The sequence below is a fragment of the Sinohyriopsis cumingii genome, chromosome 18 (assembly GCF_028554795.1).
Source record: "Sinohyriopsis cumingii isolate HCF-2022 chromosome 18, ASM2855479v2, whole genome shotgun sequence".
Classification (NCBI taxonomy): domain Eukaryota; kingdom Metazoa; phylum Mollusca; class Bivalvia; order Unionida; family Unionidae; genus Sinohyriopsis; species Sinohyriopsis cumingii.
Window position 1 is genome coordinate 31623021 of NC_142978.1, and position 26151 is coordinate 31649171.

The 26151-nt window shown below is 37.2% G+C and overlaps 1 protein-coding gene across 1 annotated transcript in view; it reads left to right on the forward strand.

Annotated features, from left to right (window-relative positions):
- The window catches only part of LOC149776325 (adenylate cyclase type 1-like), a 285595-nt gene that overhangs the window by 39768 nt on the left and 219676 nt on the right, over positions 1 to 26151 (forward strand). The window contains exon 2 of the mRNA XM_089942825.1: positions 22742 to 23644. Coding sequence (XP_089798951.1) covers positions 23069 to 23644 — 576 coding nt within the window. The 5' untranslated portion in view covers positions 22742 to 23068. The remainder of the gene's footprint in view (positions 1 to 22741; positions 23645 to 26151) is intronic.

A 26151-nucleotide genomic window follows, 5' to 3' on the forward strand; every position in this document is an offset into this window, starting at 1 on the left:
CAGCTTTATGAACCCTGCCTATCACAAGTCCAAACATGTAAACTGTTCTGAATGAATTTCAATAGTCTTGAATGTCTTGCTGTAACACAGTGATGCAATCCAGAATGTCTTTGAACGAGTTCACAAAAATCCAAAGTATAAAGTGTTGTTGTTGTTGTTGTTGTTGTAGGGTTTAACGCCACTTTTCAGCACAAGATAGGCCATACATGGCGGCCAGTATTAATGGTGGAGGAAGAACCCGGAAAAAACCCGGAAAGAACCACCGACCCTCGAGAAGTGAGTGAGCACTTTAGTAATTCCAAAAAATGTTTTAAATAAATAATTCCTCTCAAATTGTATCTGAACACAACTGCAAACTCTGATCATGGATTTCCACAGACTGAAATAGGACAAGAATTGATGTTTTTGGTGTGTTTATCATATCAATATTTATAGACATTTTCACTTGACTTAGAACAAATTGGAATGTAAAGAGTTTGAACAGAAAAAACGTAGCATAACTGTAATCAAGACAGAGATTGAACTCTTTCTACGTAAATATGTTGTTACCAACTTATAGTAATGGACAAAAGTAAACTTTGTTAGCATTCTCTTAGCAACTGACAACCATGTTCCAAAGTCATGCACACAATATGAATTAAATATAACAATTTATGCAAGCACGCTCCTATTTTATACCATAGTACTTGGTATCCAGGATTAGTCGAGTCCATTACGGATGCTGGACAGGTGGCAGTTGTAAAAATTATGATTCCAGATCGATATCCTGGACATTTTCCAACAAGGAAGGACAAACAAACATTGAGGTTAGGTCAGTCGTCAGTCAAATTAACTAGACATTATGTACGACTTAAAGGTATTGTAACTTTGATTCAAAATATATATCTTTATTATGTAGTATGTTCTGAAGAGGTTTCAGTGAGCTTTTTGATTTAAATACGTTTCGTTCATTTGTATTATCTTATAAAAATGGACCGGGGTTACTATAACACAGGGATTAGGGAAGTAATGAAAACGATTCATAGTGAATAAATATTGACCTGCGAGCTCCCTCCACAACTAATCTGATTGGCCGTTTATATATAAAAAAAAGCATTTTGCATTTTTTTTTATTATAACAAAAGACCTAAAATGTGAGAACAGTTCTGATATATGAATTTACCTCTTTTCTCTAATATTAGTTCGCCTGGCCATAAGGTAAGACGAGCTTACGGTATAGTCCTTCGGTCATCGTGCATCATGTTTTAGCAATTTATATTTACATCTTTTCAAAAACAGCTGAACGGAATTTGACAAATTTACAAGCAAGCGTCTAGGCTTGATTTCTATCACATTTATTTGAATGATGCCGATCCACCATCAAATATGGTCACCGTTAATAAAAATACATTCAAGCAACTTTTGCGAGACATCGCTCAAAAGAATTCAACCAAATTTGATATAAAGCATCCTGGTATAAAGATCTTTCAGATTTGTTCAAATGGTGTGTATCCGCCATCTGCCGTTACTAACACTAAAATAGTCTTTAGACGATTTCTTACCAAAAACTGCTCAACGAAATTGAACCAAATTTGGCAGAAAGCATAATGACATAGATGACAGTCAGTGTAGTAAATATTATTACTGCTGTCACTATAAAAAGAAAAGCCTAAAAACGGCTCTGACCAGATTTGAGAGAAAATATCCAAGCATAAAGGCCTTTACAATTTATAAGACAGATGCATATCCACCATGAAATAATGCTGTTTTCACTAAATTCACGGCTTCTTCTTGGAAACTGTTCGGCAGAAATTGACCAGATTTGACAAATGTTATGGGGTGGTTGATGATGTGATACGTTTGATGCTACTGTGGTTATTAATGGATGGAATAACAAAGATTTGAACAAAAATGTAGAATAGAACAACACCAGCCACCGTATGTAAACTATAATAATTTAACGACTTACATAAACAATGAAATTGAACATGACATTGGAAATATACACTTTCTGTTTGAAATACAGTTAAAAAATTTATGCGAAATGAAATTTGCTTTTCTGTTATAGCGTTAAAACAAATTATATAGAGTGAATGATCAAACTCAAATTGCCGGCATGTCGGCATAACCTGGTTGTTTCGGGTTCTTTCCAAATCAATGTTGGTGACAGGACAGCGTTGCCTATTTATTTACATTCTCTCCCTCCACCCTCTTCAGGTCATCAACCGTAACTTGGCTGTAGCCTGCAGTCCTTCCCACTGTGTAGCTCAGGTATGGAGCAATGTTGTTTTCCTTCAAATAAATAAATATAATATACAACCTAAATATTTTCTGATTTTTCTTGTCCTGGGGTCGAACAGTATTCCACTCTTTTTATGTCAGATATCATCTTATAATCAACAGAACAAAGCTAATGTAGTCAGTTCGCATCCTGATAATGATACACCATCGTATTACCATGACATTCATGTCGTTTTCCTGTCTGCTATCCATATTCCTAAATGTAACTATGACATAACTGTACCTCTTTGATACCCTTACGCCCCACTGTTGGCTCTAAACCACTACATGAACGATGTCGGTCGACACGTGCCGATATTTCTCGTTTAAGAGAATAAAACTTCATTACACAAATTAATTAATGGACACCCCGTCTTGTCTTAATTACATTACTTGCTAATTAGTGATTCATTGACATAGACGTGGTAAAATCAGTTCTTAGCAAACATGATACCTATTATCTAAGACAGGTAAATTAATTCTCACAATTCTTATCAGAATAATGTATGACATTTCTACAATACACATTTTCTGTCACATACAAACCACTAAATCAGAACACATTCATATCAATTAAATAATGTTTGACATTCTTACACTACATGAATCATACAACATTCAAGACCATGCATGCACGATTAACTTCTGAATTGAAGGAAAATTGAAGTATGGATTGAAATGAATGAATTCAGCAAATAATTGCAAACTGACATCAATGATCATGTTGTAGGTGATTTAGGCAATATATTGTGTTTTCCGAGAGTCGCTTACTTTTGTATGCAGCCGAAATTCTCATTCCCATGTCCCTCAACTTCTAGACACTCGTCCCTTGGAAACTTTTAGCGAAAAAAGTACTTTTACTTATCTCGGAGCCAGCTTCCTCTTGTACAGAAAAACTTGAGCTGCCGAATTTCGCAGGGGAAATTACTTAAAACATCGAATTTCATCTTGGGGAAACACCTCCTCCCCCGTCTGGGAAACACACCCCATTGTTTAGCCTAGCCAATTAGGATGAACTTTCTCTCACTGCCAAACGTGTAGCACTCACATCGAAGTCATAATAATTCTGTCCAGTCCGGCTTTATCAATATCAGTTCCTGAACAATATCATTTTATGACACCTAATTTCAAATGGCCCAAGATTTCCCAAATATTTGTCTCTATCTTGTCTCTACTTTGTCATTTCCTCCACTTGTCCCTACGTTAACATATGTCTGGCCGTTAACCTAGCGAGTCCTAAGTAAAATGCAATCGTTCCTTCAAACAAGAGAGGTAGCTACTATTTTATTTGCCAGCCTAGCCATACGTTAATCATAATGGTTACTTGTCACGCTGACCACGACAACATGTGCAGCGACAATACATCTACAAAAGCAATTCAACATTACAACAAAGTATTCTGGAAATGAGTATTTTCAGATTCATACAACTGAAGCAGTTAGACCGCGGATATGGCAGCTGTTACTAAAACTTGAAAACCGATTAACTGACTGTTAAAAAAAAACACTAACAGACAACAAACAAAACAGCAGCAGCAACAAAAAACCGCAGAATTACCGAATTCTACAAAATCATGTTGGCATAAATGGCTGCTATGTTTATACAAATGATGTTAAAAGCTCTTTTACAATATTGCTGATGTTACTACAAATAGACAATTTCTTCTAAAGCACCACCATGCACACTGAGATCAAAATGGACAGAAAGAGTCATTGCTTGAGTGCTTTTCAGATTTATCCAAAACGATTTACTCCATCAAATATGGTAATCGCTAGTTAAAGTAGAGACACGTTTACACAACTTTATCTTGGAAAAACAATGCTGAAGAAATTTGACCCGCTTTGACACAAAAGATCTTGGCATTGGGACATTTCAGTATTGGTCAAATGAGTATCAATATGTAACGAACGACAGTAGAGACAAATGTCAACAGTAAACATCCAGCTGACCCTGATTCGAATAAAGTAACGCGTATAACCTTTAATAAAAAACTATGTAGAATCACGGGGTTTTGTTATGACGAGTTCTTCCTCGCGCAATATACAGACACACACACACATACACACATACACACACATATATTTGTGTGTCTGTGTAAATTAGGATTGCAGTGAATATTTTGTAATTTAAACAAAAGAAAAACTTAAAAGATAATACAATAAGTAACACTCGAAGTTGATATAATTGAAAGAATGTAATTATATGTATAAGAGTAGTATGTAAACTTGTATTTGTTATCCTGGTGTTCCATTCTTAGAATCACAGCTGATGTGGCGTGTCCTTGGGCAAGACAATTTGCTCGCATTGCCCAGCACAGTACCAGCTTAAGCCACTAAGCAAAACATATTAAAACGGGTCTAGCCCAGTCTAACCAGAAATGCTTTTATTTTTCTCTGATACACACCCAGTATATTTTTATTTTAGTTTTTTACTCAGGAAACAGCTGTGCGGAAATGTACTACTAATACAATGCCGTATCAAGGGTGAATAACTTGACGTGTCTCATATCCAATCAAGTAAATGTACATACGTATCTGAATTTATGACATATTTAATTATGTAGAAGAAAAAAACGTTGCTTTAAGAAGAACGTGTTTGTTGAAAAGTTTTGTTTCTCGAAACCTGGTCACATGTGTAATTCTTTAACATTTTAATCATGTTTGATCAATTTTGTTAACTAGAGTTCGATAAGTGCTAGAATTACCTAATTACAGTACATACAACATTGGTTATTTGCATTCTATCACACGTAGTTTGCGTTATTTTAATGCATTTCATATCGTTTTATACGTGTTTCAAGAAAAATGTATACTGGGTTATTCATTTTTTACATATATTGAAAGCTAAAATACAATAATTTGCGAGTAAATGTATTACTCGCAAATTATTGTATTTTAGCTTTCAATATATGTAAAAAATGAATAACCCAGTATACATTTTTCTTGAAACACGTATAAAACTAATTAATAAGAGCAAAAAAAAAAAACAAAAAAAACATGCTCTTCAGAATCATGAGAAATTTTGTAGACTTTCCAGGCAGACCATTTGGTAGAACACGCACCTGCAACCTTCTGGTCACCTGTTCTGCACATTAACCATAGTGCCATCGCAGCTCCTTTTGATGCATATCTCAATAGTTTACACATGTATGGGTTAAGGCAATGCAACAAATTAATACATAATGTATGAACTGTGCGCTGCAAGGATTCATTAACCGCTACAGTTTTGATATATGAATGAATGTACATTCACAAACTGACCAAACCTGGCGAGTGATAGCAGACCCACCTCAGCCTTTTGGTTTTTAAAAAAATAGGAAAGTATTTTTTGACCTGATAACTGCCTTGTTGGCAGGAAAATACCAAAGCATTTTAACCCTATAACTGACCAATCAGATTAGGCGTTGGGGGAGTTTCGCTGCCTCAATGGAAATTTCACTTTGCAGAGCAACATTTCGTCGTTAAGAAACAAGAACAAAATTTTAGACAAACTTTTAAGATGAGCAAATGACGAATCCATGGATGTAAACCATGGCGTGCCTAGCTTTTGGTACGGACGCACGAACGAGACTGGGCACGGAACGTCGTCCTGGGAAGTTTCCGATTATGTCATTTAAGTATAACAAAAAGCTGAAGACCATTTCCACCACCACTCTATTGATCACTCTCGTTTGTCCGAATTCCTTGTGCTAAACGCTACTCCGAATATATCATTGGTAAACAACGCCACTCTCTGGGCGTTTTTTTTAATGTAAAAAAAATTTACGTTTGTGACTGGAAATATGAATAGGCTTAACTGATACTCAGATATTTTGATGACTTTGGTTTACTTTAATTTCAAACACGATTTCGTTTCATATCATATCGAGAGTCTCCAACACACCTGAACAACTATTGAAAGGGTTTTTTCTTCTTTTTTTTCCAGAGCGTGAAAACACAATTTCGATTTGATCTCAAGGCCGGCCTAGTTTTCAGTTGTTATCAAAGTCATGTTGATATTTCTCAAATTTTAAGGGGAAAAAAAATCATACATTAAAAGTAAGTACTAGATCTGCTGGTTCGAGTCTTAATATGTCTATATACGTGTCTTTTTTATATTCTCTTGGAAAATGAGGTAAAAACAAGATCAGACGTTTCTGCGAAAAATTCTTGCTGAATTTAGATTATGGCGTCAGTCGCGTTTCGAGATTTAAAAAAAACAAACACGCCATCTGTTCTAGTTTAGGACTGCTATTGTTGAAGATATTGAATTAAAAATCACGTATGATGGAACGAAAATTCTGTAGCAGAGAAAGAACTATATATTAGTTGTCACTCAGCTTTATCGAGCAACATTATAACAGTGGGAATCGACTAAATTACTTATTTGTAAAGAGCGTGAGAAAGTTAATAAGAAATGGGGGGGGGGGATGTCAAAACGCATCCATTTATGTTCGAAAAATGTGAACCAAACAGCAAACTTTACTATAGATTGCGAAAACAAAACTATACACATAGGATTTTCCAAACTATACAATGAATGTACGCAGCATTGCAAAATGGAAGAAGAAAAAAAAGAAGAAGAAAAAAAGAATTCACACCACATATAATGATGTCCTTGTGATATTGAATGAGATTGGTTACATTTATACAGATTCGTTATAAACACTCATTCAAAGGAAATTCAGTTGTAAAATGTATCGATAAAAGTATAAATAAGGTGTTGAGAGTGAGAACCCACTTGAAAAATGCTTTCAAAATGGCGGAGTTTGTTTTTGTTTTTAAATTTTACCGTGTCAGTACAGATATCACATTCTGGATTAATACCATCTGTACTAGCTGTTAAGTCGAGTCAAACTGCAAGCATCACATATTATTTTCTTCCGTGGCATAATGAGCCTGCAGATTAGGGTGTGTATTATTTCTTCTACGCATTATTCCTAACAAACTGCACAGACCCAGACCTGTCGGCGCACGTTGCGAAGGCAGATCTGGGTCTGTGCATTTTGCAGTTGGACTTGTCTTGTAAGCGAGTACATACAGAACATCAAAACATTTCTGAGACAAACACAATATTTGTGTTTAACCATGTTCAAAGTAAACAACTCTGTTTTCGTGAACTTAAAAGTTACTTTCTAATCTACTGTGTCGATGTTGGTTAACGTGATTAAAATTTTGTACAGATGTGGCTTCGTGTCTATTGTTTATGCAGTTCGAAACAGTTGTAAGGGCCGAATAAACTTAAACTTAAAGAACCACCGAACCACGAGAAGCTACTGGCAAGCTTTCTCACATACCCACATTGGCCGAATCGGAGACTCGAACCCACGTAGACAGAGGTGAGATGGCAGTGATCCGTAACGGAGAGCGCTTTAGACCACTCGGCCACTCGAGGCCCCCAAAACTTACACGGAAAGTATCTGTCAGCCCCTTCAATAAATGTCCCAAGTCTTGTAAAACAATAAATTAATTTCTGCTAGCCCATTGAAAACATTGCGACAGTAAAACTGAAGAAATGACAAGACCAAACTTTAATTAAGTGCCGAGGGATGACCTGGTCAGAATTTATTAAGTGCTGAGGGATGTCCTGGTCAAAATTGCCGAGGGATGACCTGGTCAAAATTTATTAAGTGCCGAGGGATGACCTGGTCAGAATTTATTAAGTGCCGAGGGATGACCTGGTCAGAATTTATTAGGTGCCGAGGGATGACCTGGTCAAAATTTAGTTAAGTGCCAAGGGATGACCTGGTCAGGATTTATTAAGTGCCGAGGGATGACCTGGTCAGAATTTAATTAAGTGCTAAGGGATGACCTGGTTGGAATTTAATTAAGTGCCAAGGGATGACCTGGTCAAAATTTATTAAGTGCCGAGGGATGACCTGGTCAGAATTTATTAAGTGCCGAGGGATGACCTGGTCAGAATTTATTAAGTGCCAAGGGATGACCTGGTCAGAATTTATTAAGTGCCGAGGGATGACCTGGTCAGAATTTATTAAGTGCCGAGGGATGACCTGGTCAGAATTTATTAAGTGCCGAGGGATAACCTGGTCAGAATTTAATTAAGTGCCAAGGGATGACCTGGTCAAAATGTATTAAGTTCCAAGGGATGATCTGGTCAGAATCTATTATTTCTAGATCTAAGGCATTAAAGCCCCAATGCCGTCATTAGGTGCCAAAAGTCGTATATGCCAAATCATCTGAATAATACTGAATCTTGAAAGAAGTTGGTCTTACACATCGGGTTACATTAAAACCAGAAAAATCTATATTTCTTCACATTATAGCCATGTATTTTCTCCCTCGAACTGAGAAACACGGTCAGTTTTCACATATATACCAATTAATCTGATGTTGATAGGCGACATTCGTTGGTGGATCGATTTCAGTCGAAAGCTGGAAAACAAGATTTCATGATGCAGTGGCGTCACTAGGGTTGGTGTCACCCATTGCGTTAACACATGGTGTCACCCCCATGGACCTCCTTCTGCACAAAAATTCAAAAATGTTTTAGACAGTCATTTTGGTGTCACCCTCTCTGATGGTGTCACCCAGTTCAGTCCCTAGTGACGTCACTGTATGATGTCACCGTTGTAAACATAAGAAGCTAACATAATGCTATATCGGATTGTCTTGGACCCAAAATCGCCATTCAAAGCAATTCCAGCGCCCCAGCTGATCACCAGTATTCATCCGAGTCTTATTTTTATCTAATGCACACTTTTTCTTTCTTACGTTCGCTTAAAGAAAGCGGTCCTGGATCTCTTCATTCCCTTTCGAATCGTATGGTGTCCCACGTGCGAATGTTGTTCATATTTGATTACTCGTTAACGAAGTTTGTCGAATGTAACACGTCATTGTTTTTGGAGCATTCCAGAACGGAGTTACGAGCGACTGCGCTGACTGAATTAAAAGGTGGCACTTTTTAATTCTAAACTGACTATTAGAACGTCGTTTAAACCTAACGTCTTGATTATTTGAAAGAACGGTTTCTATTTGAGTTAGATTGGAAGAATGGTGACGTTCATGTTAAACCGCGGCATTGAGACCGTAATTGATTGCGCCTACACTGTTCGATTATTTAAAAATAAAACACCACCACCACCACCACCCAAAAAAAGAAAACTATTTCAGGACTACAATTATCTTTGATTAGAAACCGTTCTTTATTTAAATGTGGGTTTCTCATCTGCTCCTTTATTAAAAGAAAGCAAGAGGTTTGACGGGGGTATTAATAGTTTATCAGAAAAAGGGTGCGCAACAGCTACATTCTTTTACATTAAACCATCTGCAACAAACCCTTCCATCCAGACAACACACCGATGAATTGGATCAGTGAAAATTGTGTTGACCTTACCAATCAGAACTGTAAACACCACATCAGCTTCGACAAAAATATTAGAATTCCTGCGGCAGGTGTAATATCCCACACAAAAAGTCAAAGCTTTGATTAATGAACGATACCAAACTGCTTATATCAAGCAAATGTATAGCTAGCCCTTCAATATTGCAGTCCAGATTGTATACAGCTGGAGAATGTGCTTGTTTGAAAATGTGTGTTTATTTATCTATTGCTTAAGGTGGAACTCGTTTGCTGCCTTATGTAGTTCGTCTGCGCAAAATGAGCAGAGGTTAAATGAACATATATATGTTGTGGTTCAGATTTCAGACACGTTGGTGAAAGTATTTTTTTCGTAAATCTGCATACTTAAGTTGGTACTTTTGGAAGAATACGTTTGCTAACAGGTTTAGTGAATCTGCACAGAGTTTGATAGTGGCGTTGCTAGCAATTGTTTGACCGTTATTGAAACTGACGTGGACTAAATACTGTGGCAAGGTGATGCAAACATTTTAAAATATGCACAGGCACAAGAATCATGTACATTAATATTTATTTGCATAAAAATATTTGGGCACGTGTGCTCATTTGTCTCATTTGCTTTCTTTTTGTAATCTAAGAAGAAAAAACACAGCTGTTAGTATCATTTTTTAAAAGTCTTTGGTATGACTGGGCCGGGGTTCGAACCCACGGCCTCCAGGATCCGAGACGGACACTCTAACCAGTAGGTCAACATAATGTAACATTTGTGAAGCATGTATTGTGGAACATCGGCCTATTTCGCTTCTAGACGTTTTGAATTAGCCAAACGTAGCTAGATATGACATTATTGTTCTGTTATGTTTTGCCCCACGTGAATGTAGTAACGTTATCCAACATCAGTCGTTTGGTCTTCACTCAATGGAAACTATGGTTTTCGTTTTATTTTTCCTCCACGATTGCCCTGAAGCGGCCGGAGCATTTTGTATATCTCGAAATATGTAAATGAGATAACCCATCTCTGTATCTTAACATTTTATTACGTGAGTAATTATTCTTGACTGGCTCAACTTTCTCTGTTAGTATGCATGCCAGGGATGTTTTTTTCACAGCCTTGACATAAAACACAAAATAGACTTTATTCTCGGTAACACTACACCACAGCAGGCATAGAAAGACCATGCAAATTCAATGCTTTGTCTGCGATCTAGACAGAAAGAAGCTTGTATTTGGCGCCTGTATTTATTTTGTCCATATTCAAACAGTCGGTCAGTTTTCACCTTTTTTATAAGACGGTGCTTATGAGAGACCTTTAGTCATTGACCGACCAGACGTCGTATAATTTGCGATATTAATGATATTGTACTGTTCAGATATCGACCGCTCCGATGGCCTAGTGGTTAGAGCGTCCGCCCCGGAAGCAGGAGGTCGTTTGTTCGAACCCCGGCCAACTATACCAAAGACTTATACAAATGGTACTAACAGCTTCCTCGCTAGGCGCTCAGCATTAAGTAAATGTTAGCAATTTACCAACAGTAAGGTAAATTTGCCGTTGAAACCATCAGAAACTATAACTAAAATATTTTAAATGAATTGGTATTGTTTATCGATATGTATAGTACCTAAAATTTTGATCCATCCCCCGGGTTGGAACAAGTTTGCATGGGATTGGGTTGTGAGGGGATTGGCTAACAGAAAGTAGCTTCTCCATTCTAACAGATTTCACATCGTTTAAAACACGTTTTTTTTTTTTAATTAGCTGTCCTAATTACACTCTTGATAAGCTTATGTGGATGAGCGCGTGAATCACATACATGTACATGCACTGCAGAAACTCAGATACCTCTTTGGGTGGCCAAGAGGTATTAGGTACTTGCCTTTACAGATCACCGACATCGCACCTTAGTCCACGTGGGTTCGAGTGTCGGATTGGCCACGTGTATTTAGCTCTTTGTGACTGAGCACCAGTCACGCTTATCAACTGAGAAGCTGATCTTCTTTACAGTAATATGTAGGCTGTTTTAATTTTAAACGTACTTGCAGAGTAGGTGAGATCTGTGACTAACATATGTGTGATGTATAACAACTTCTTAACTCGTACTCTGCCTTGTTGCTACGTTTTGTGTCCTTGAAAAATGGCCCAATTGATGTACTCCATCTTGAGTAAAGCATGCACTCAAGTAACTGAATATTCTCAGGTCCTGCGAACCTACACGTGTGATGCCCAGAATTGTATGTGTTCGTCAGCCTCGAATGCAGTAGGTCTCTGGTTTGAACCCCGGTCGAGTCGTACCAACGACTTATAAAAATGATACTAACAGCTGCTTCGCTAGGCGCTTAGCATTACGATGTTAGTGTTAGGACTGGTCGGTCTGGTGTCAGGATAATGTGACTGGGTGGGACATCATGCTACATGTCTGTGGCATGATGCCCCAGGTGCTAGACATCATAATAGCGATATGACTGAAAAAATTGTTAAAGCTACGTTGAAAATTCAAATATATATCACACACACACACACACGCGAAGACTAATGAAGATGCAACGGGCGTTACATTTTTCATATTCATTGCATGTGGCAAAATCACGATGTCATGTGATGGTTGCTGTCATGTTGATCATCTTCTAGTCAACCGGCCCCTTATTTCGAGTAGGACTCCTGTGCTTTTTTCAACCCCCATAGTAAACCTATGCAAATAACATATATTAAAAACCTAAATAACTTTAAATTCCCAAATGTTTATGATCCGATTTTTTTTTATCAATATAGACATATCCAAGATAACAGCTTCATTGTAGAGAAAAACATATGAACCACTTGCATTTTCTGGATCTATACGTGTTTTCAATTTGTAGTAGCGCCTTTCTGATGTTACTGCGCTATGGGGAATTAGTCACAAGCAAGAGGGTTTCTTCTTTTTCTACCTTTAATGAAGTATGTTGCCCCTAGTTCTTCATGCTGACTCCCTGCACTATTTTTGTTGTTGTTGTTGAGTTGGATTATAGTGGTGTGCGCTCGCAATGAGCATGTACCACTGGTTTGTGGTGCCACAGGCACCTTTTTGATTGCTCCTGGGGGAAGGAATGGTGCCACTTCCTCCAGGCATTTATGTGTTCACAGAACACTTTTTGATTGGGCCGTCAGGTCGAAGTACTTTTGTGTACATATCAACCTGATTGTAAGGCCTATTATTTGTTTGTGTTTGTAAGAGTGGGATTGGACCCAGCACGCACTCTGTCATTCATTTGCATTGATGAGCGACCAGTGGGATTGGACCCGATCTAGTTCGCGTTTTAATTTATGATGCGTGCACTGCACGTATGGGTTTTGATGTCTGTCCGTGGTAAGGGGTGAAGGTGGTCGGGCTCGGGCGGAGTTGTCTTGCCACAGGTTAGCAGGGTTTTTCCGATCCAGGATATTTGTTCTAAATTTCCGTCTTTTGGAATTTGAAATAAAAAACTCTGTGCTGTTTTTGAGAGAGGTAGAGTTTATCGAGGTAGATGTTAGCTAATAGGTGACAGCAGTTTGATTGGTTTGTTTTGCAGCATTGTGCTGCTGGCCCTGGATGGAATTGGTGTTTTTTCCATCTTATTGAGTAATTATTTAGGGTCCTATTTTTCTAGTTATAAGTTTTGGTTGCAGCCTTGTGCTGCTGGCCCTGATAGTCATTGGGTTTTTTGACTACCTTATGCTTGTAATGTTTTGGGGTATTGTTCTATGTTATTGTTATATTTGCAGCATTGTGCCGCCGGCCCTGATAGTCGTTGGGTTTTTCGACTACCTCATATGTGTAAGTTTTGGGGTCTTAATAAAGGTATCCCTGATGGTCTATTCTTGCGACCACCTTATGCGTTCTATTTTTGGGATTACATAGTTATATCTAGGTTTTTCTTGGCTGTCACCTATGTATAGAGAAACGAGTTTTTGTAGCTGTTGGTTAGGATGTTAGGAGAAGGATAGGTAAGGAGGAGTGGAGTAGGATTTTAATTTCACCACCTACCCCCCTGTACTTTTCATCCTGTTTATTTTATTCTTGTTATTTGTAAAGTTTTATCAGCCAGTGGGTTTGTTTTGATTATAATTGTTTGGATTTGTCCTTAGTTTGTTTTAGTTTATCAGGTCCCTGAACGGTCGTGTTAGTCTGTGAACCCACCAGATCTATCCGTCCGTCCCAGTTCCTAATTAATTGTACTCCCTGCACTATGTTTGACCTGGTGATTTAAACAATCCTAGCGGACTTCAGAGAAAACATTCCCTGAAGACCTATTCTAAACTAATATTCTGGTCTGATTGTGTTAGGTGCAGACCCTTTATCTAACTCTAATCTACATATCAAAATGCACAGAATCTAAATTTTGTAATCCAAAATAAAGCCATATATGTACTCTCCATACACACTCTTTTCCCACTGATGCTGTGTGTTAGAATTTACAAAAATATTATTTTGAATATGAAATTACATGTAAACTTTATCCTTTTGAGCAAATTACTTCAAAATTAAACTAAAACTACTCAACTCTATTTTAAGCAACTTATACCTACTAAAAGAGATTCAAATTTCCCATCAAATGGTCACTAATTTTAATGTTTAAGCATTAAGGCAAACTTGCTATAATTGATTTTAATTAGCTTTACAAACACATCGTCCAACTGTCCTACTGACTCCGCTGTTTCAATTTCTCTGGACTGTAACTTGACACCATAGCATTTGAATAGCTGCTGGTCACCTAGTATTGACCCCAAATCTCTGCCTCTAAATCTAACAGTGACTGTAGAGTTACTCCTCTATCATAGACATACTGTTATTAAATTTATGTAGAGAATTTAGAAAATTTATACACAAATATATCTTTTCTTCTAAAACTAATATAAATACCATAGCACCTGAAATAACTAAATTTAGCCCTATAATAAATTCCACACAAAGAATCAATGTTTTTTTCAGTTACGAGTTTTCCAAACTCAAGTCTCTGAATGGATTGAAATTCATTGAATAAAGCACTCTCTCTGTTTTGTTTTGGTAAAACTGGATAGACTCTCAAACGATTCTTCTCATAAAGTTTTACTTTCATTTTCAACCAAAACCTGACCAGCCAAACGCACATAATACTCAATTTTATATTCTCCCATTTCTAGACTGGTTCCCATTCTTTTATACCATTACTACCGTGATCCCTGTAACCCAAACTGAAAGCACAGTTGTGGTCAGTAATGATAAAAGCGAAGAAAAATCCGAAATCTTCATGAAATTCATATGCTAAAATGACTTATTAGGTTCTTTTCCTCCCTTTAACACCACGTGTAGTTCTCTATCAGTCTTTCGTTCTTAATACCCGTCTATAGACTAAATAGAACTTAAAAATGAACCTTATATATATGGTATCCATAAATATATATATATATATATATATATATATATATATATATATATATATATATATATATATTGCTTTCAGGTATGAGAATTATTATAGATGTAATATGCATTTCGCTAGTGAGAAGGCATTTCCCGCAAAAGAGGATTGATTCAAATCAAGAAAAAGAGAAAATTTAAACTAATCAGGTATGCACATTTGCATACTTCAGTCAGAAGGAGGTACTTCATTCAGTTTGGTTGGATGTTACGATAGTCACAAATTGTGAATGTTAAACTAAGTATAGTGAACATACTTAGTGAAGTTGAATATGACATTTTTTATACATGTATATATCCTATTATATATCATATTTCTACAGTGGATTCTACGATGTGTCGAATTGGACATGTATAGGGAAAGAGCTAACACATATTTGTACCATTAGTTATATACGTACTAGCAGTGATTCAGTTTTGTTATACATATGTATTTATGAGTTATTTACCTAATTTTGTGTATGAAACTGAACACTGGATAAAGTAGTTCTTAGGACTGTACAGTTTAGACGTTTGCAGAGACATGGGGTGCCATAAAAGCTGAATACGAGTAGGCAGCTTAATAAAGTGGTGGTCTACATAAAGGTGAAATATTGGACCAAAGTCTTACATTTGTGTACACTTTGCTTTGTACCCATTACAAAAATACCAAAAATGTGGTTAGAGATATATACTCAGATTCAGTAATTAACAAAGTATAGAAAACTGAATTACTAATTGTGGCAGAATAGATAGATAGATGTAAAGCATATATAGAAAGACACGTGAATAGAGAATATGAAAATGTTCCAGACTGTTAAGTTTGGGCATCATTATAATGTTTGGGACTAAAAATGGCGTCCTAATTATTATTATCATAAAAAAGGTGAATTTTCATTCCTTTATCACCGCCCCGGTGGCCTAGTTGTTTGAGCGTCCGCCTCGGATGCGGTAGGTCAAGGGTTCGATCCCCGGCCGAGTCATACCAAAGACTTAAAAAAAGGTTCTTACAGCTGCCTCGCTTGGTGCTCAGCATTAAGAGGTTATTGTTAGGACTGGTCGGCCTGGTGTCAGGATAATATGACTTGGTGGGACATCATGCTAAATGTCTGCGGCATGATGCCCCAGTGCTAGACATTACTATGAACTATCACACTGCAGACATCGTAGCGATATGACTAAAAAATTGTTAAAGCTACGTTTCAAATCCAGATCAGTGGTCCGATCCCTATAGATGTTAGATCGTGTTATGTATTAAACTTGTTTTAAAGTCAGATCAGTTCTGTTAAACTTGCATAACCCGGAAATCACACAGCCGATAAACCCTAACTTTCTTACTTAACAAGTGTGAGTAAAACAATTTTGCTTCACAGAAAACAGTTTTGCATCTAACGGTGATATTTGTAACAGATCTTGCTAAATACGTTAATGTCTGTCGATCACTTATGTTACTTGCTCCAATTACCACTTTTGATATGTTGCATAAATGTATAAAATGGAGTACGTTGGTATCGCAAGTTTTAACTTAGCTATCGGCGAATAAGTAAAGAAAGACACTGAATTTCAAAATATTATAGATGTTTGTTTGGTGTTCTTTGCTCTGTATTAACATGCATATAATTAGCAGTTTATATCCGACGAGAGTGGGAAACAATTGATAAACAGGCGCCCTGTAAATACCAGGTTAGGCAAGGGACGTTACTCTGATATCGCGCTAATACCGAAACATATTTTTATGATGGCATATACTTGTCCCAGTGTTATGATCGTATTGTATATATGTTGTGGAAATTGTAAATCAGTTTGAAAATTGTATGCTACTTCAGTTCTCATTCTATTACATGTTACCTTCCAGCAACATAAACTTACACGAGACATTAAAATGATGCATATGAAACCACTTGTGACGGTGGATGGCGCCAAGTTTGTCGGTAAGAACGGGCAAAAAACCTAAGCACGAAATGAAATGTCGACCACCGACTGTTTAAACAAAACCAGATGTTACAACGAAAAGTAATAATCGTCTACAACAAAGTTTTAAGTCAACACCTGTCAACTGCGAAAGCCACCAGAAAATAACATTCACATCCCTCATGTTTTGACTTTTATTTGCTACCAAAGATTCAATCTCTTACTTCTTGAGAAATATGGTAATCATGTGATCTTACTCTAGGATAAAGTCATTGGACATTATTAGACGACAGACTGGTTAACCGATTCGTTACAGTCACAGGTGCTCGACGCGAGCTTGATGTTGAGAAAAAGACCCAATGATCTACAACGCAGAAAAGTCAATGATGTCTTGATGGATATAAAAATATCTCAGGAGTAAAACAAGCGATATAGTATGGACGTGTGCCTTTAAAGACGGAAATAGCAGAAGGAAATCGTGGGTCATTGGCGGAACGAAGTATTTGGAAGTTCCGTACCTTCTTTCATATATTATGATAGAAAGGGTCCCATGTCAGAACGGGTCATGAGGGTAATCCAAGGTATTTTTGTCACTCGGTATGATTTTTTGTTCCTTTAGATTATTGTGGGGTTTTTTTTCTCAACATCAAGCTCGCGTCGAGCACCTTTAGTTACAGTGAGTTCGATTTTCAGAAGAGATGTATTTTATTTGAGAATATCGGGTAAAGCCATGTGTTGATAAAGTGAAATTCATGGGTGCATTTTTAAAATAGTACATTCGCCAGCATTTTCTACATTTTCCCGAAATAAAACTGATTATGCAGAACTAGTAACTTCTGGTCATCCAGTGTATGTAAGATAATCACACGATAGGTGGCGCTATGCAGAAAATTACCGAAACTTTAACTACCGCGATACCGATGAAACCGCGACATCATCGAAGCTACAATAAATGTAGAATGGATACTGTTTCGCGCGCGTGAGAGAGAAGTTTTACCATCGTAATAATATGAACGTGAATGAACTTTTAAAGCATTACCTTTAATTATTGAGAGAGTCCTAACTTTGTAAATATTTGGTAAATTTCGAGTTGTTGTTGTTGGATGGTTTAACGCCATTTTCAGCACACGATGGGCTATACATGGCGGCCAGTATTAATGGTGGAGGAAGAACCCGGGAATCCCCGGAAAGAACCACCGACCCTCAAGAAGCTACTGACAAGCTTTCTCACATACCCACATTGGTCGAATCCGAGACTCGAACCTACGCAGACAGGTGAGATGGCAGTGATCCGTAACGGAGAGCGCTTTTGACCACTCGGCCATTCGGGGCCCCAAATTTCGAGTTGTTAATGTACAACTGTTTGGCGGATGCTGACAACGTGCGGAGAGAGAGAGAGAGAGAGAGAGAGAGAGAGAGAGAGAGTTAATGCACTAGTTAGAATTAACTCCATTGAGCCTTTAAATATTTACAAAGTAAAGATTAGATCAATGTTATGTTGTTCTCCCAGCCGCTATGCTTGTGTTGGCTGTTTGATTGATTACTAGTTTTGGTTTAGTTCAAGCAAGTACGAATTGAAGAAGGAAACAATGTTAGTTCTTACACAGTGGGAATATTGATTCCTTTAAGATTAGCGTATATCCAATTTCTATAAATGTTTTGGATGGGCGGTTGATAAGACAGTCAAGGTAATTACATAATGTGTTTATATTTTACTGTATTTTGTTGCTTAAATTTAGTTCATACTTGTAGTTTTCAGATAGATTTTTATCGTTTACTTGATTGTTGTGTTGGCTTGCTGACACGGCTATTATTTTGGCTTGCTGACACGATATTTTGGCTTGCTGACACGGATTGATATTTGATCTTGAAAAACACCTTACAAGGCATTCATTTATGTAATTATATAGCTACATTTCGCTCGTTGAATTCATCAGACGTTAAACCACAGCGTTCAAATTAATGTTTAGTGCTGTGCTGTGGATTAGTACACATTGAAAACTTGTTAGTGGACACTTTCAAACTTTAAAGGACACCCGCCCTAAATGGACAGCGTTAATTTTTTTTTAATTTTGTAAATTTTTATTGGTCAGAGTAGCCTCTACATAAAGAACTGTTCATACATCACCAATTGATGTAGACCGTTAAGTGTCCACTATTGACAGGTTAACCTGTATTTGAATATATGTTACCAATGATTTCCTGTCAGTGATATATGCTGATAACCAACCATATGTGCAACAAAATTACTTGTAAATTCAGGAAATAATCAGTTTGGAAAAATAATGTGAGTGACTGCTGCAGAAGTTGAGCTTATATTAATACGACAGGTGAGTTAATTACACATTGTTAAGAAAGAAAATGAAATAAAAGCAAAATTACGAATGCTTAGTAATGAAGCTATTTTATATTAGCATTTTTCGGTTCATTTCGACCTAGCAATATTTTCAGAATTAACAGAATAGATACTAAACTGCCACATGTCAGCTTTGTAATAAAAGTAGAATATCTAGGATCTAAGTTGTAATAAAAGTAGAATATCTAGGATCTAAGTCGTAATAAAAGTAGAATATATAGGTCGTAATAAAAGTAGAATATCCTGGATCTAAGTCGTAATAAAAGTAGAATATCTAGGATCTAAGTCGTAATAAAAGTAGAATATCTAGGATCTAAGTCGTAATAAAAGTAGAATATCTAGGATCTAAGTCGTAATAAAAGTAGAATATCTAGGATCTAAGTCGTAATAAAAGTAGAATATCTAGGATCTAAGTTGTAATAAAAGTAGAATATCTAGGATCTAAGTCGTAATAAAAGTAGAATATCTAGGATCTAAGTCGGAATAAAAGTAGAATATCTAGGATCTAAGTCGTAATAAAAGTAGAATATATAGGTCGTAATAAAAGTAGAATATCCTGGATCTAAGTTGTAATAAAAGTAGAATATCTAGGATCTAAGTTGTAATAAAAGTAGAATATCTAGGATCTAAGTCGTTCCCAATCATGCCAGAGGAGTAGACGATGCTTATTTTTTTTTTATAAAAAAATTAATATTAACTTGGTTTGAAATTGCTTCATAAGAGGTCGTTGGTGGAGAGAAGACACACTGACAGACAGTGACAAAAAGGAATATCATGAATCTTTATGTCAGCGGCGTCAACAGTTGACGTTTGTTTTTTATTTTTTATATTTTATATATATATATATATGATGTATTTCCTATTTCACTGTATGGCCTGCCATTATAAAGATATGACAACTCATTCTGCCACACGATTGCTTGCCATACTGATCTTAGTGTCAATCTCGCTGTCCTATAAAGTTTGTTCAGGCTTATTTTGGCATAGTTTGGACTCGATGTATTTATGTTCATACTTAGAACGAATCATTATAAAGCCAAGACAATTTACTCTCCGAATACTCATATCTTTGCCCTTCAGGTCAAAGCCACATTAATAAAAATTAAAAATAATTTTTCATTTGTTTTTATTTTTAAGCTGGATCTTGTTCATATTTGGCATAAAACGTTGAGACACCACCCATTATGCGAAACAATCGCTTGCTCACATATTTTACAGCAATGCATCGAGCGTGGACACGACATGCAGCCTCAGACCTTATGTCATAGGTCTACTAATTGGTTGTCTTCACACAGTAGAGTTCCTGAATGACGTCATCAGACGCCATGTTTGTGGTCAGCTGGCAGATTTACCGTTGACTTTATATGGTGTTTGGAAGTTGAAATAAATGCATTGAATCTCAATATACTTTTATGAAAACTACATACTTAAACAGAACGCAAATCAAGCTTTATGTTGGTATCTATATTTATGATTTATAAGTTGACTTTGGTTCAGTGTGCCTTGTTAAAAATGGTAAAGTTTTGTGATCGCATATATAGGAGAAACTGCCAGGTTGCTCATCGTCCAGATAAAATGGGCAAAATATCGTCTGCTAGTGACCTTATCGGGAAGCGTCTTGGATGGAAAATGCCTGTAATATTTATTCATTTCAGGTTTTGCAAAATAAAAAAGAATTTAAAGTTTTGGTTTTTAAAAAAATCAACAAAAAAGACCACTTACCTAAATGACCTGATATAATTATGACGCATACAGAATGCGATGCAAGATAACGCGGCCATACATTCGACGCATCTGTCCAGCCTTTGTGAACAACTGAGTCGATTACTTGTTGGACAGTAGGGCAGGAAGAGTACAAGTGTCAGCTTCTTTCATATCGTACATCAAACGTAATTCGTTTATACACTAGTATTATTTTGATAAAGGATCAAAACCAATGGACGGACAGTAAAACCTCCCCCAGATGTAACATGGATTTACAAGAGAATTATAGTCATTATTATGTCAATTACTACTAATTCAGTTAATCGTTAGGTCATGGCATATGTTTGTTCTAACTCCGAAAGATTATATTTGACGTGAAACATACAGCGAGTAAAGCACCTTTTCGGTCCCAGGAGCTTGAATATGTATTTGTAAGCTCCACTGATAGCTCGGTTATAGACCCTTTGGAAAAAGGGAAATTGCAATGCCCCGTTTACACGTTATCAATACCAGTTCCTTATTGCCTGATTTTTCTTTTTGAAAATAATTCCCGTTTATTGAAATAGGGCATTTAATTAATTTAGAAACATGGCTTGAAATGTGGATAGAAGGTGTTGAAGTTATCAAGGTTTGAAATTCTATTTGTTTGATAGTGTATTCTAGCAAGGTGTCCAACCTCGTTGAGCGTGTTCTTGTCCAGGTATCAAAACACTGCTGGTCTGAAATAGAATTATGTAATAAATCACACAACGCTGGCGATTGAATCCACGAGAACCTCACCTTTTTTGCAGTGGTTGATTAACATAGCCTTCCGTGTCAGCTGTTGGTATATTAATTCAGTATTCTCAAATTTCTTCCACTGCAGCGAACTACATCACTGCTCCTCTTGTACATTTCGAAGTTCATGTGCTCGTCAGAGGATGAGAATTTGATCAAATGACGTTAAATACATCATTGATAGTGTACTTTAAAAACACCATTATTATCTATTAATATTGCAACGGGAGAAAACCTCGGTTTTTTTATGGCAGGATGGGTATCAAAAGAAATGCATTGACCTGTAAATGGGTTATGCTGGTGATTAACCTTGGGTGCCTAGATTACCCAAGCAACTGGTCTGCCGCTGTACGGTTGGGACCAACCCGCATTAGTGATTGGATCAGCGCTTTTGAAATTATAATGCGTGCTTTGTACTTGTTTATTGTTAACAAATTTCAAAGGGTAACAAACTTTTTTTTACTTGCTTATAACTCGAGTCCGGCTGCAAACTACAGGGACCCAGATCTGCTGACGCATTATACAGTTTGTTAGGAGAAATCAGTAGAACAAACAACATCTATCCTGGTCTGCAAGCGCATTATGCTATGGTGAATCAGGTTCTATGTTGTTTGCAGCTTGAATCGACTTAAAAGAGAGTACAGATGCAACTGGCAACTGGTTTTCCCTTGTATGTTCAAAAATAGCTTTTAATGGCAATTTCTTGCCTTTGGTAACAGGACTCTATTGCACAAATGTGTTCGACTGGCAATAAAAATATAAATGCTTCACAGTTATATTTGTCGGACAAGGTTATTCCCATGCAAAACGTTTAGTTGTTCTCTCTTGACTTAAAAAAGCACGAAGGATCATATTTCTTCGATTATTGGACATTCGCGATATTGAAAATTGCTGACCCACTTGGAAAACGCAGAGCCCAGGAACATAAACTGGAGGTCCGGGGATCCAAAGTCGCATAATATCAAGAGCTCTCTTGTTGAGACCAGCCGTCGATAAGCGTATTGTGCAATAGTGATAAATATTTATTTTGTTGTATTTTTCATTGCAGGTCCAGGGAATTTACGAGGATTACTTTGCAAGAGAAGGGCTTGACCAGTAGTTACCCATTGGTCCGTCGCAGTGGACACTTGCGCAGAATCCAGGAGGAAAATAAAACCTGATAAAATAACCATCAAAGGTTAAATATGTTTTTCAAAGCATGGATAATCATCAGATATGGAATATATATATATTGCCTATCCCAACTACTGAGTATATTTATTTTAGATGGCGTACACTCGCAGGATTACATTGGCTAAATGATTTGTAGTCTTTCTGGGTTTGCAACAGTTGCCTGGATAATCCATAACTTTCACAGACAAACAAATTAAAGATAATGGAGACGAGTCCTAAGCTGAGAAACTCTGGCAAAAGGCGCTTGAGAAGGGCATTTAGCCGTTATCAGTTTGAGAACAATGAATTGGAAAGGTTGTATAAACGATATGTGTACAAACTGCAGCAATCGTCAATAGGTTACATGCTCAGTCTTTTCATCCTTTTGTCAGCTTGTTTGGCTGTCTTGAACTTTTTCTATGTGGCCTATGTAAGTGCGAAAGGAATATACTTTGCAGTGCAGTGCCTGATATTTGTTGCCATTTTTATTTACATCAACACCAAGTATATGAAGGAGTCACAGTTTCCAACTGTATGTTATCTCTTGCTTGTCTTTCTTTTGTGTTTTGGAGTCTTCGGATTTCCAATTAACTTTGGACCTAATATAACAGACAGAAGAAAGCCCATCTTCACTCCGGTGGATGGTGTATGGGAAATACTGTTCGTTTTGTTCATGATTTATTCCCTGATGCCGCTGAAGACATACGTAGCGGCAGTATTTGGAATTATTCTACCAGTGAGCCACATCATAGTGACCGTCTTGGTTGCCAATAACACCCCGTCGTTGCTATGGAGACAGGTAAGTTGCATTCTTTCCACCAATATTTCAATCATCCTTGCTTTAGGTTTTGCGCTCAAGGATAATATTCGTTTTATTTTTATGACATGCGTTAGAAAAACTCATTAACTTTCTGTCTGATCAGCTGCGTCATACGTGTATGAAAATGCTGTTAAAAACGGATTGGGACAAACTCGTTGATTAGAAAATATTTATAATAAGGTAAAAAAAGATATGTGCATTTCCTGTTGCACTGGTTTTAAAATTAGGGTAGGTAGGTATATTTTTGCCCGGGGGGACAAAAATGTCCTATGGTTGGCAACCTAAAGTAAGGGAAGTTGGCCGACCGGAAGCCATTTTTGGGGGGCCTGATTTCAGATCATTACATGAACGTTGTATGATATATGTTGCAGCATAAGATTACTTTTTCTGGTTGCTTACATCCTTTAGTGGTTTGGTCTGGAAAGAAGATTGAACAAGAGCTAAAGTAATGGAAGCAACACGTCAGTGTGGATTTAAAATGGTATAGCTCGACCGGCCGTTTTACCGTTAGTCAGAATAGTCGAGATTTGGCACAATACAAGATGTGTACTTACGTGGTACTTGTGACTCAAAGGACAATCCTGCCAATGCACTTTAACTCATCAACCGCTGGCGCCTCGTTTACGCGTCAGGAGGTAGTAGCCTACTTCCGAGCTCTGTAGCAACAAGGTCATTTAAGATACACTAAAGTGGGTGGCATTATAGAAAGGTAGACAGATGTAGCTCTATATTGATACCAAATAATCTGGACTTTCTAATTGCACTACAAAATATAGAGAGAAAAACTTAATTATTTATACTCGATTTTCTTCAGCCAGAAATTCGCCCGTGGTAGGTATCCGATTTGATATCTAAGGCAGACCGGTCTGAACTGCATACAGACAGGCGAACCTTTGCAAAACGTAGGATAAGATGGGCGTTTGGAATAAAAATTGGTATGGATACGAAAATGGTGCGACCATTAAGCAACAACAAACCCCCAGCATTTACCCTTCTGCTCATGCGCGGGCGAAATAACCAATGAAAAACGGGTTTCTTACACAACTAGGCACTAGGTTTTAACCGGAAATCTCTTGGAAGTCGATATAACGGGATGTATTCAGAAATAGCCCCCAGAATGTGTTTCCTACTCGCATTTCAGGCGAAAGTGACAAAAACCTCCAGTCGTACCCAACAGCAAACTACACAGACCCAGGTCTGCCGTTGCATAATCTTTTGCTATCTCTTACACTACCATAGACTTTTCACGTTTTATAAATCGCAACCAGTTTATGTATCGTCCTGGTTTTTTTTATATTTTTTAAATATTTTTTTAAAAAATTTTTTAAGCTGAATGATTAAAATGAAAGTTGCCACAAGAACCTTGATACATCAGAGTCGGTGTACTTTTTGTATTCTTCCTCTGAAAATAGACTTGAGCTGTTTAGGTTCTGTAATGATAATGCTTTCTTCTTTCTTGGTTAAGCGAGGTTCAGATTCACAAATTACAATTAGCTTTTATTGCTTCAATAGTTTGATAGCTTTATTTCCCTTGTTAAATGCCCTGTCACATGCCATCATTGTCGTACAACTGACTCGTGAAATGAATGCACTTTATTCGAACTTGTCACGCTTAAAGATGCCACTTTGATACATGACTAGTCGCCATTTGTTTCTGTACAAAAGAAACTAACTCGTATAGAGGCTTTATCAACAAGATTAACTGTTTTTAATTGTATCGTGTGTGATTTATTTGAAGGTTTCATTCACAGCGGCGTAAATCGTGTAGAAAATTGTCCCATTCAGCTCTCGACAACTAAGTACTGTTGACCAGTCAGTGATGACTGGCATTACCGTGTGGTCATCTCATTGAATATTGTACCCATATGAATTAAAAGGCATGCACATCACAGAATGTTATTTCACCTGCATGTATCCAAAGCGGACCACTTAAGATGGATGAGGCATTCCATACGTTGACACTAAATAACCTACTCGTGTTGCTGTGCCGTAAAAGACCAAACGAAAGACACCAATTTGTTTCTAAATTCGTCACTGATGGCAACAAGCCTAAACCAGTCAATGAGATCACAAGCTACAGTGACTGACATTGAAAGGAGCTAAAGACAAAGGTGTGTGAGCGGGTGGGGCTTTGTTGGAGCTAAGGTTAAATTCGAGGTGGGAATGGAATCGAGCGATGGATGCTTAGTACATCTAAATGATACAGAGTGTGAATTGTAACTGAGGGAGATTGCAGCCCACAAACCTCCTTCTCTGACACTTTCCGCATAGCGTCTACACTCGCTTATAAGTCTAGTCCAACTGCAAAATGCACATGCCCAGATCTGTTGCCGCATAATGGGCCGACAGTTCTGAGTCTGTGTAGTTTCTTAGGAGTAATCAGTGGAATCAAAACACTGCAAACCTGATCTGCAAGCACATTATGCTGCGGCAGATCATGATCGTTGTTGTTTGTAGTTTCTTTCGATTTATAAGTGAGCTACTAA